The sequence below is a fragment of the Coregonus clupeaformis genome, chromosome 26 (genome assembly GCF_020615455.1).
Source record: "Coregonus clupeaformis isolate EN_2021a chromosome 26, ASM2061545v1, whole genome shotgun sequence".
Taxonomy (NCBI): Eukaryota; Metazoa; Chordata; class Actinopteri; order Salmoniformes; family Salmonidae; genus Coregonus; species Coregonus clupeaformis.
Window position 1 is genome coordinate 43,451,178 of NC_059217.1, and position 11,936 is coordinate 43,463,113.

Consider the following 11,936-nt stretch of genomic DNA (forward strand, 5'->3'; position numbering starts at 1 on the left):
AGATGGGAACAACGGGGCGGATTTTTGCTACTTTGCTGAAACGGTCGTCCCCCGGGCAACAGTGATAATACAATGCATTGTTTATGTATTTACAGATATTACCTGTAGGATTACATTCTTACAGAGGCCACACCCAAAAACGAAATGAAAACATTGTTTACAAAAAATTGAGGGTCTTGATTTAAATCTGTAGCACAGAAGATCGGCATTGTAGCGCGGTTAAAATGTATAGGTAATTTCCGATTGATTCGACAAATGTAGCATTTACCGTGAATGCAGTTTAACGTTGCCTTTAAATGTCAATAGCGCTATAACGCTGATCTCTTCCCACACTGAGTGCAGTTACACAAATCAGTGTGAAGGCTTAGAGGATCTCATGCTGTTGAAGGAATATGGCTACAGGTTCACCTGCCTCACCTAAAGCCCATTCTGGTGGGAAGCTGCTATAGACCACCGATTGCTAACAGTCAGTATCTGGATAATATGTGTGAAATGCTTGATAATGCATGTGATATCAACAGAGGTATATTTTCTGGGTGACCTAAATATTGACTGGCTTTCATCAAGCTGTCCACTCAAGAAAAAGCTTCAAACTGTAACCAGCGCTACCAGAGTATTTACAAACAGAACAGGAACTAAATCATCCACGGGTATTGTATCTTTACTAATGCTGCAGAACTCTGCTCTAAAGCAGTATCCAGATCAATCGGATGTAGTGATCACAATATAGTAGCCATATATATTTTTTTAAAGTTCCAAAGACTGAACCTAAAATAGTGTATAAGCGATCATACAAGATGTTTTGCAATGATTCCTATGTTGAAAATGTGAAACGTGTTGGTCTGATGTGTGTAATGAGGAACATCCTGACGCCACACTTGAAGCATTTATGAAATTGCGCCCATGACAAAACTCTATGTTGAGTGATCATTTTGTTGTTTGCTCTATAACCGGTTAGTTCATATGCCTTGCGACTGTGATATATAGGCCTAAGGCCAATAAAATAAGAAGACAGTGGCAGAATAAATTCAACCACACCTTTGTCTCATCACAAAACTGGAGCGCAACCTCTGTCCGGTGACATTCACAAAGGATATTGCGTGTAACAAACACTTACGCAACATGCAACAATTTCAAAGATTTCACTGAGTTCTCAAATCAAATCAACTTTTATTGGTCTCACACACATATTTAGCAGATGTTATTGCGGGTGTAGCGAAATTCTTGTTACAGTTCATATACAGTGAGGGAAAAAAGTATTTGATCCCCTGCTGATTTTGTAAGTTTGCCCACTGACAAAGACATGATCAGTCTATAATTTTAATTGTAGGTTTATTTGAACAATGTTATAAATTGATTTGCATTTTAATGAGGGAAATAAGTATTTGACCCCCTCTCAATCAGAAAGATTTCTGGCTCCCAGGTGTCTTTTATACAGGTAACGAGCTGAGATTAGGAGCACACTCTTAAAGGGAGTGCTCCTAATCTCAGTTTGTTGCCTGTATAAAAGACACCTGTCCACAGAAGCAATCAATCAATCAGATTCCAAACTCTCCACCATGGCCAAGACCAAAGAGCTCTCCAAGGATGTCAGGGATAAGATTGTAGACCTACACAAGGCTGGAATGGGCTACAAGACCATCGCCAAGCAGCTTGGTGAGAAGGTGACAACAGTTGGTGCGATTATTCGCAAATGGAAGAAACACAAAATAACTGTCAATCTCCCTCGTCCTGGCGCTCTGTGCAAGATCTCACCTCGTGGAGTTGCAATGATCATGTAACACACTATGCCGTGAAGGACTGAAATCCTGCAGCGCCCGCAAGTTCCCCCTGCTCAAGAAAGCACATATACATGCCCGTCTGAAGTTTGCCAATGAACATCTGAATGATTCAGAGGAGAACTGGGTGAAAGTGTTGTGGTCAGATGAGACCAAAACCAAGCTGTTTGGCATCAACTCAACTCGCCGTGTTTGGAGGAGGAGGAATGGTGCCTATGACCCCAAGAACACCATCCCCACCGTCAAACATGGAGGTGGAAACATTATGCTTTGGGGGTGTTTTTTCTGCTAAGGGGACAGGACAACTTCACCGCATCAAAGGGACGATGGACGGGGCCATGTACCGTCAAATCTTGGGTGAGAACCTCCTTCCCTCAGCCAGGGCATTGAAAATGGGTCGTGGATGGGTATTCCAGCATGACAATGACCCAAAACACACGGCCAAGGCAACAAAGGAGTGTCTCAAGAAGAGGCACATTAAGGTCCTGGAGTGGCCTAGCGAGTCTCCAGACCTTAATCCCATAGAAAATCTGTGGAGTTGCCAAACGCCAGCCTCGAAAACTTAATGACTTGGAGAAGTTCTGCAAAGTGGAGTGGGACAAAATCCCTCCTGAGATGTGTGCAAACCTGGTGGCCAACTACAAGAAACATCTGACCTCTGTGATTGCCAATAAGGGTTTTGCCACCAAGTACTAAGTCATGTTTTGCAGAGGGGTCAAATACTTCCCTCATTAAAATGCAAATCAATTTATAACATTTTTGACATGCATTTTTCTGGATTATTTTGTTGTTATTCTGTCTCTCACTGTTCAAATAAACCTACCATTAAAATTATAGACTGATCATGTCTTTGTCAGTGGGCAAACGTACAAAATCAGCAGGGGATCAAATACTTTTTTCCCTCACTGTAAGGAAGTCAGTCAATTGAAATAAATTAATTAGGCCCTAATCTATGGATTTCACATGACTGGGCATACAGATATGCATCTGTTGGTCACAGATACTTAAAAAAAAAAGTAGGGGCGTGGATCAGAAAACCACTCGCCCACACAACGCCATACATCCATGAAGAGCACACTTCTCCAGCGTGCCAGTGGCCATTGAAGGTGAGCATTTGCCCACTGAAGGTCAAGACCCTGGTGAGGACGATGAGCACGCAGATGAGCTTCCCTGAGACGGTTTCTGAAGTTCTTCGGTTGTTCAAACCTACAGTTTCATCAGCTGTCCAGGAACTGTGAGAAGAAGGTGTACCCTCAGGCCTGGAGGGAGGCAACGGTCATTCCGTAAAGCACCCTTGGTTCAAACAGCTGACCAATCAGCCTGTTGCCGATGCTTAGCAAACTTTTGGAAAAAAGTCGTGTTCGACCAAATACAATGTTATTTTACAGAAAACAAATCAACAACAGACTTTCAGCATTCTTATTGGGAAGGGCACTAAACATGCTTGGCACTGACACAAATGACTGATGATTGGCTGTTATTGTTTTCTGTTTTTACTAATGACCTTCCGCTTGAATAAAGGCTGTGTGTCTATGTACGCTGACGACTCAACAGTACACACGTCGGCTACAACAATAAAATAAAATAACTGACCCTTAACATAGAGCCCCAGTCAGTTTTAGAATGGGTAACTAGCAATAGGCTGGTGCTAAATACCTCAAAAAAACTAAAAGCATCATTTTTGAATAATGTGGCCATTGAGCAAGTTGAGGAGACTAAACTACTGGACATGCGACCCGAGGTCTCTTTACAGTCCCCAGGTCCAGAACAGAGGCTGGGAAACGCACAGTATTAAATAGAGCCATGACTACATGGAACTCTGCCACCCCAGGTAACTCAAGCTAGCAATAAAAAACGGATAAAAAAAAAAACCGGATAAAATAACATCTTACGGCATGACAGGGACTGTGAAGAGACAGACATTTATTATGTATCTGATACAAGGTTCGGATACGACTGTGATATGTGGTTGTCTCGCTTGGCTAGCTTAAGATGAATGCACTAGCTGTGAGTCGCTCTGGATGGGAGCATCTGCTAAATGACTAAATTGTAATGTAAATGTATATTATTTGTTGTGTTTCCTGTTTGGACCCCAGGAAGAGTAGCCGCTGTCTCGGCAGCAGCTTATTGGGGATCCTAATAAATAATAAATCAAACTTACGGCTTCACACCTGTGTGAGTGAGCTGGTGACTCTTAAAATTACACCGGACACTGAAATTCTTCCCACACTGAGAGCAGTGACATGGCTTCTCTCCTGTGTGAGTACGCTGGTGGTTTTTTAAGACACCAGACAGCGTGTAACTCTTACCACACTGGGAGCAACGTTATGGCTTCTCTCCTGTGTGAGTACGTTGGTGTCTCTATAAATATGTGAAATCACAAGGGTGGTGCATTTCCCCCTACTGACACAGTGGGACTAGAAGGTCACAGGTACTAATCTTGCCGATCCCCTTTCTCAAAAGATGTATATTTATAGTCTTCTACACGCCTTTTTAATGTACATTTTTCTCCCAGCAATGTAACAAGCCCATGACTTAATTGGTAAAGTAGAATTTGGAAAGGAGCGCTGGGGCCGCATGCATCAAGCGTCTCTGAGTAGTGGCGCTGATCTAGGATCAGGTCCCCCGTCCTTGTAATATTATTAATTTGGATTTAAAAGGCTAAACTGATCTTAAATCAGCACTCCTATTCTAAGATGCTTGATACCTCTTTGTAAATGCTATGGCTAACACTTACCATGGGAGGGCAGCAGGTAACCGTTCTAACCAATCTCTGGTTGAATTTACCTAATAGATTGAAGTGTTACAAAAAAATAACATCTTTATTTTCTGAAAACGTAATGAATTTGAATAATCACACAAACACATTACAATCCATCACAATGTCAGAATCTTACATTATTTAAATGAGCTGCAGTAATTTAGAACTCCACAACATGTGAAAATGTCCATTTATTTTCACTTAACAACCATTACCCGTTATAAGAGTTGCATTACCCTGGCCTGTGGTGCCCCCTTCGGGCCCCTCTGTGACCTTCACTGCCTGTCTGAAGCTCTTCCACAGGGGGTGCTGTCCCGGTGCCTTACAGGACCCCTTGGCCTTGACCTTGGCTGCAGGAGGCTGCTTGGGTGCTGGCTCTGCCATGGTGAAGCTATGCCTGACGACCTGCTCTGGCGTGGGTCCGAGGGCATCGTAGAGCCTCTGCAGTGCCCGCACATCCTCCAAGGCATCATGCGCCTCGTAGGAAATGCCAACCACTATCCGAACAAGGTTTTCCTGCCGAAAACTCTGGAGACCATGTCCCTTCAGAAGCTCTCGCGCCAACGGGAGTGTGTCCAAGCAACCAGAAACCGCTAACTGGAACTCTGCTTTGAGGTCAAACTCGTCAAGCGCTCTAGCTAGCACAGGGCAGTCGAAGCGACGGATATTGTGACCGACGACCATCGGGCGGTCCAGCATGCGCAGGAAGGCTATGAAGGAGACTAGTACTTCTTCGAGGGAGTTGGTCCGGACGGGGCAGCGATGGTGGTACAGCCTGTGCCTCCAGACCCTGAAGCCGGTGACCTTGGCGGCGCCACGCTGCATCCGACATCGAGGGACACTGTAGAGGTTCAGGGAGTGACCCCCACTTACTGCAGCCAGCTGGACGATTTCACAGCTCTGACCTGTTGGAATGACAAGCATTACAAACACATTACAAACACTCAATCCGTTATAAAGAACATGACAGACCGTATAGAAACAATTGAGACATTCATATAACAAAATAAATAAATGTGGGTGATGTTTTTCAGTCCTGGTGCTGGAGACCCACAGGGTATGCAGGCTTTTCTTCCACCCCAGAACTACACAACTGATTCAAGGTTAATTCAAATCAGTGATATTCTTTGATTCTATCTGTGTTAGTTCTGGGCTGCCTGAGCCAAAAGCCTGCACACTCTCTTGGTCCCCAGAACCAGGATGGACTGATCACACTAATATGGTGAATTAATATAACCTGCCCTACATGATTACATTGAATGATTATGAAAAAACGTTGTCTTTGATTGAAAGTTGATAAACATCGCGACAATAACGTTGGTTCTTGATACACTGTTGCAAGATCGAAAGTAGGGACCACCAACTGACTACTACAATGGTATCAACAACACGACAGGCTGCAGTAATGTAGCTAGAATATCGAGTGACTGACCAAGTCCTGTTGTCTCCAAGTCAAAGAAAACCAAACTTCGGCCAGGGCTGGTAGCCACAGCGAGGGGAGAGTTCTCCTTTTCCATGAGTTTTAATCACGTCTATGAATCAGAGAAGACTTGTGAAAATGGAGCTCAAACTGACAACTTACTATAGATGCGCCGTGAATTAAGTTATGAGAGCAAACAATTTGCCAGAGACAAGATAATGAGTTTCACAATGAAACAATACATATTATTAGACCAAAGAAATTCGCTATTTTGCTTTGAATCTTACCATTATATTTTAAACTATGCAGCTAATGTCGGGAATCCCAAACCTAGGACAACAGCACAAACATTGTGGGATGAAGCTCTGGATAGACTTCTTCTTCTTCTTCTTCTTCTTCTTCTTCTTCTTCTTCTTCTTCTTCTTCTTCTTCTTCTTCTTCTTCTTCTTCTTCTTCTTCTTCTTCTTCTTCTTCTTCTTCTTCTTCTTCTTCTTCTTCTTCTTCTTCTTCTTCTTCTTCTTCTTCTTCTTCTTCTTCTTCTTCTTCTTCTTCTTCTTCTTCTTCTTCTTCTTCTTCTTCTTCTTCTTCTTCTTCTTGTGCGTTTCATGGCGGACTACATCCCCCAAAGATGTAATGCCGCCACCAGCTGGACGGGGTTGAAAAAACAAGGTAAAAATCAAATCACATTTTATTTGTCACCTGCTTCGTAAACAAAAGGTGTGGACTAACAGTGAAATGGTTACTTATGGGCCCTTCCCAACAATGCAGATAGAAAGAAAATAGAGAAATAATAGAAAAGTAAAACACATAATACTAAAAGTAATAATAGATACACACAGGAAACTAACTCTACATCGTTAGATGAAGTTGTGTGGAAAACGGAATGGGGTGGTGAAATAATTTTCTGTCACGGACAAAGGAACTCAAAAGGGGTGATGATATTAATTAGCAAAAATGCCGATCCGTATGTGCAAACAGTCAGGAATGATTCGCAAGGAAGGTGGACCCTTTTGAATATGAAAGTGGAAGAAAAAAGTGATTTGGCTCATTAATCTATATGGTCCAAATCAGGATGATCCATACTTCTTCGAAAACATTTATACCAATTTATTGAACTTACAGGCAACAAAGGATCAAATTGTTATGGTGATAGACTATCATCACCGTGGACTTAAAGAGATCACAAATATTATGGACACGTTAGAAATAGTGGATATTTGGAGACAGTCTCTGAATGACGAAACTCTGGAGAGACTTGATTACAGCCTTAACCCCAAAATGGAGGAGGCAGGGAACTGGTCTGTCTGCCCAATATAAAGGATCCAAACTGGCGGAGGAATAAAAATAGCATAAATAGGGAAGTATACCAGTTTCATTTGAGGACCAGGATGTTGACAGCTGTGCCATACAGATTGCAAAATAGCTGGTTCCATGGCACAGGGTGTATGGGTTGTTATATATAACGAAGCAAGAGAGCAGAGAGAACAGCCTATGACCTGGGTGGCTGGAGTCTTTGACAATTTTTAGGGCCTTTCTCTGACACCGCCTGGTATAGCGGTCCTGGATGGCAGGGAGCCCTAGTCGGACATTCCAAAAATGTCGCTTCACGGTTCCCACCACAATTGCAACACTTCACATTCTCCTCACTTTTACAACACATGAGATGATCTCTTCCACAACATGGACATCTAGGCTTTTCCCTTCTGCAGACACTTTCTCTAGTGAGACTACTATCAAAGATTGTCTATTATATTGACAAGACTGTCAAGTGACCGCTCTAACAATGGAAATACATGTTCTCAAAGATGGAAGGCAGGCGAGATCAGGTGGGACCATTCTAGAGGGCAGATACGCGTGTGAACAACAGGCCATAGAGATAGATAGAGGACTCGTCTTTGTATCTTTATAGCGTCTGTGACAGCATGGGCAGTGTCATTGAGGCTATCTCCATTTTAAAGTAGTCAGTTTTCTTCTTCTTGGCATTCTCTCAACCAGCTTCATGAGGTAGTCACCTGGAATGCATTTCAATTAACAGGTGTGCCTTCTTAAAAGTTAATTTGTGGAATTTCTTTCCTTCTTAATGCGTTTGAGCCAATCAGTTGTGTTGTGACAAGGTAGGGGGGGTATACAGAAGATAGCCCTATTTGGCAAAAGAGCAAGTCTATATTATGGCAAGAACAGCTCAAATAAGCAAAGATAAACGACAGTCCATCATTACTTTAAGACATGAACGTCAGTCAATATGGAACGTGGCTCCTGAGTGGCGCAGCGGTCTAAGGCACTGCATCTCAGTGCTTGAGGCGTCACTACAGACCCCCTGGCTGTATCACAACGATTCCAGGCTGTATCACAACCGACCGTGATTGGGAGCCCCATAGGGCGGCGCACAATTGTCCCAGCGTCGTCCGGGTTTGGCCGGTGTAGGCGGTCATTATAAATAAGAATTTGTTCTTAACTGACTTGCCTAGTTAAATAAAAAATTTCAAGAACTTTGAAAGTTTCTTCAAGTGCAGTCGCAAAAACCATCAAGCGCTATGATGAAACTGGCTCTCATGAGGACCGCCACAGGAATGGAAGACCCAGAGTTACCTCTGCTGCAGAGGATAAGTTCATTAGAGTTACCAGCTTCAGAAATTGCAGCCCAAATAAATGCTTCACAGAGTTCAAGTAAGACACATTTCAGAGGAGACTGTGTGAATCAGGCCTTCATGGTCGAATTTATGCATAGTCACTTTAACTCTACCCACATGTACATATTACTTAAACTACCTCAACTAGCCGGTGCCCCGCACATTGACTCTGCACCGGTACCCCCCTGTATATACAGTGGGGGGAAAAAGTATTTAGTCAGCCACCAATTGTGCAAGTTCTCCCACTTAAAAAGACGAGAGAGGCCTGTAATTTTCATCATAGGTCCACGTCAACTATGACAGAGAAAACGAAGAAAAAAAAATCCAGAAAATCACATTGTAGGATTTTTAATGAATTTATTTGCAAATTATGGTGGAAAATAAGTATTTGGTCACCTACAAACAAGCAAGATTTCTGGCTCTCACAGACCTGTAACTTCTTCTTTAAGAGGCTCCTCTGTCCTCCACTCGTTACCTGTATTAATGGCACCTGTTTGAACTTGTTATCAGTATAAAAGACACCTGTCCACAACCTCAAACAGTCACACTCCAAACTCCACTATGGCCAAGACCAAAGAGCTGTCAAAGGACACCAGAAACAAAATTGTAGACCTGCACCAAGCTGGGAAGACTGAATCTGCAATAGGTAAGCAGCTTGGTTTGAAGAAATCAACTGTGGGAGCAATTATTAGGAAATGGAAGACATACAAGACCACTGATAATCTCCCTCGATCTGGGGCTCCACGCAAGATCTCACCCCGTGGGGTCAAAATGATCACAAGAACGGTGAGCAAAAATTCCAGAACCACACGGGGGGACCTAGTGAATGACCTGCAGAGAGCTGGGACCAAAGTAACAAAGCCTACCATCAGTAACACACTACGCCGCCAGGGACTCAAATCCTGCAGTGCCAGACGTGTCCCCCTGCTTAAGCCAGTACATGTCCAGGCCCGTCTGAAGTTTGCTAGAGTGCATTTGGATGATCCAGAAGAGGATTGGGAGAATGTCATATTGTCAGATGTCACCAAAATAGAACTTTTTGGTAAAAACTCAACTCGTCGTGTTTGGAGGACAAAGAATGCTGAGTTGCATCCAAAGAACACCATACCTACTGTGAAGCATGGGGGTGGAAACATCATGCTTTGGGGCTGTTTTTCTGCAAAGGGACCAGGACGACTGATCCGTGTAAAGGAAAGAATGAATGGGGCCATGTATCGTGAGATTTTGAGTGAAAACCTCCTTCCATCAGCAAGGGCATTGAAGATTAAACGTGGCTGGGTCTTTCAGCATGACAATGATCCCAAACACACCGCCCGGGCAACGAAGGAGTGGCTTCGTAAGAAGCATTTCAAGGTCCTGGAGTGGCCTAGCCAGTCTCCAGATCTCAACCCCATAGAAAATCTTTGGAGGGAGTTGAAAGTGTGTTGCCCAGTGACAGCCCCAAAATATCACTGCTCTAGAGGAGATCTGCATGGAGGAATGGGCCAAAATACCAGCAACAGTGTGTGAAAACCTTGTGAAGACTTACAGAAAACGTTTGACCTGTGTCATTGCCAACAAAGGGTATATAACAAAGTATTGAGAAACTTTTGTTATTGACCAAATACTTATTTTCCACCATAATTTGCAAATAAATTCATGAAAAATCCTACAATGTGATTTTCTGGAAAAAAATGTCTCATTTTGTCTGTCATAGTTGACGTGTACCTATGATGAAAATTACAGGCCTCTCTCATCTTTTTAAGTGGGAGAACTTGCACAATTGGTGGCTGACTAAATACTTTTTTTCCCCACTGTATGTAAACTTCTGACCCACTGGGAATGTGATGAAATAAATAAAAGCTGAAATAAATAATTCTCGCTACTATTATTCTGACATTTCACATTCATAAAATAAAGTGGTTATCCTAACTGACCTAAGACAGGGAATTTTTACTACGATTAAATGTCAGGAATTGTGAAAAACTGAGTTTAAATGTATTTGGCTAAGGTGTATGTAAACTTCCGACTAACTGTATATCAGCCCTCTGATTACAATGAAGAGCAAGATGTGCCGCTCTGTTCTGGGCCAGCTGCAGCTTAACTAGGTCCTGCTCTGTTCTGGGCCAGCTGCAGCTTAACTAGGTCCTGCTCTGTTCTGGGCCAGCTGCAGCTTAACTAGGTCCTGCTCTGTTCTGGGCCAGCTGCAGCTTAATTAGGTCCTGCTCTGTTCTGGGCCAGCTGCAGCTTAACTAGGTCCCGCTCTGTTCTGGGCCAGCTGCAGCTTAACTAGGTCCTGCTCTGTTCTGGGCCAGCTGCAGCTTAACTAGGTCCTGCTCTGTTCTGGGCCAGCTGCAGCTTAACTAGGTCCTGCTCTGTTCTGGGCCAGCTGCAGCTTAACTAGGTCCCGCTCTGTTCTGGGCCAGCTGCAGCTTAACTAGGTCTTTCCTTGCAGCACTCGACCACACGACTGGACAATAATCAAGATTAGACTCAACTAGAGCCTGCAGAACTTGCTTTTTGGAGTGTGGTGTCAAAAAAGCAGAGCATCTCTTTATTACGGACAGACCTCTCCCCATCTTTACAACCATTGAATCTATATGTTTTGACCATGACAGTTTACAATCTAAGGTAACGCCAAGTAATTTAGTATCCTCAACTTGTTCAACAGCCACACCATTCATTATCAGATTCAGCTGAGGTCTAGAACTTAGGGAATGATTTGTACCAAATACAATGCTCTTTGTTTTAGAGATGTTCAGGACCAGTTTATTACTGGCCACCCATTCCAAAACAGACTGCAACTCTTTGTTAATGGTTTCAGTGACTTCATTAGCTGTGGTCATCTGATTCAATGAAAGATGGAGTTGAATTTGTCTTTCTGCCCACAATTTCATTTAAAGTACTCCAAAGTTTTTTTCCATCATTCTTTATATCATTGATCTTGGCTTCATAATACAGTTTCTTCTTCTTTTTGTTGAGTTTAGTGACATCATTTCTCAATTTGCAGTAAGTCAACCAGTCAGATGTGCAGCCAGACTTATTAGCCACTACTTTTGCCCCATCTCTTTCAACCATACAATTTTTCAATTCCTCAACAATCCATGGAGTCTTAACAGTTCTAACAGTCAATTTCTTAACAGGTGCATGTTTATCAATAATTGGAAGAAGCAATTTCATAAATTCATCAAGTGCAGCGTCTGGATGCTCCTTATTAATCACATCAGATCAACAAATATTCTTTACATCATCCACATATGTATTATCTCTTATACACTATTTTAGGACTAATTTAGTCTGCATTTCGAAAGGAACCATATAAGAAGTGTGGGTTTAGAAAGGAACCATCTAAGAAGTGTGGGTTTAGA

General features: G+C 42.8%; 1 protein-coding gene across 1 annotated transcript; it reads right to left on the reverse strand.

The window, feature by feature from the left end:
- Positions 1-4,579: 4,579 nt before the first annotated feature.
- Positions 4,580-6,378, reverse strand: trex4 (three prime repair exonuclease 4). Its single transcript, XM_041848659.1, has 3 exons — positions 6,247-6,378; positions 5,972-6,071; positions 4,580-5,444 (listed from the first exon to the last, which is right to left on the reverse strand). The coding sequence occupies exons 2-3, from the start codon at positions 6,054-6,056 to the stop codon at positions 4,741-4,743; spliced, it is 789 nt and encodes a 262-aa protein (XP_041704593.1). The 5' UTR covers positions 6,057-6,071; positions 6,247-6,378; the 3' UTR covers positions 4,580-4,740.
- Positions 6,379-11,936: the final 5,558 nt, after the last annotated feature.

Bases quoted from the DNA above. Each gene is read 5' to 3' on its own strand.
- trex4 (XM_041848659.1), bottom strand. From the start codon at position 6,056: ATGGAAAAGGAGAACTCTCCCCTCGCTGTGGCTACCAGCCCTGGCCGA. The intron at 5,445-5,971 runs GTCAGTCACTCG...TCATTCCAACAG, and splicing joins CTTGGAGACAACAGGACTTG to GTCAGAGCTGTGAAATCGTC.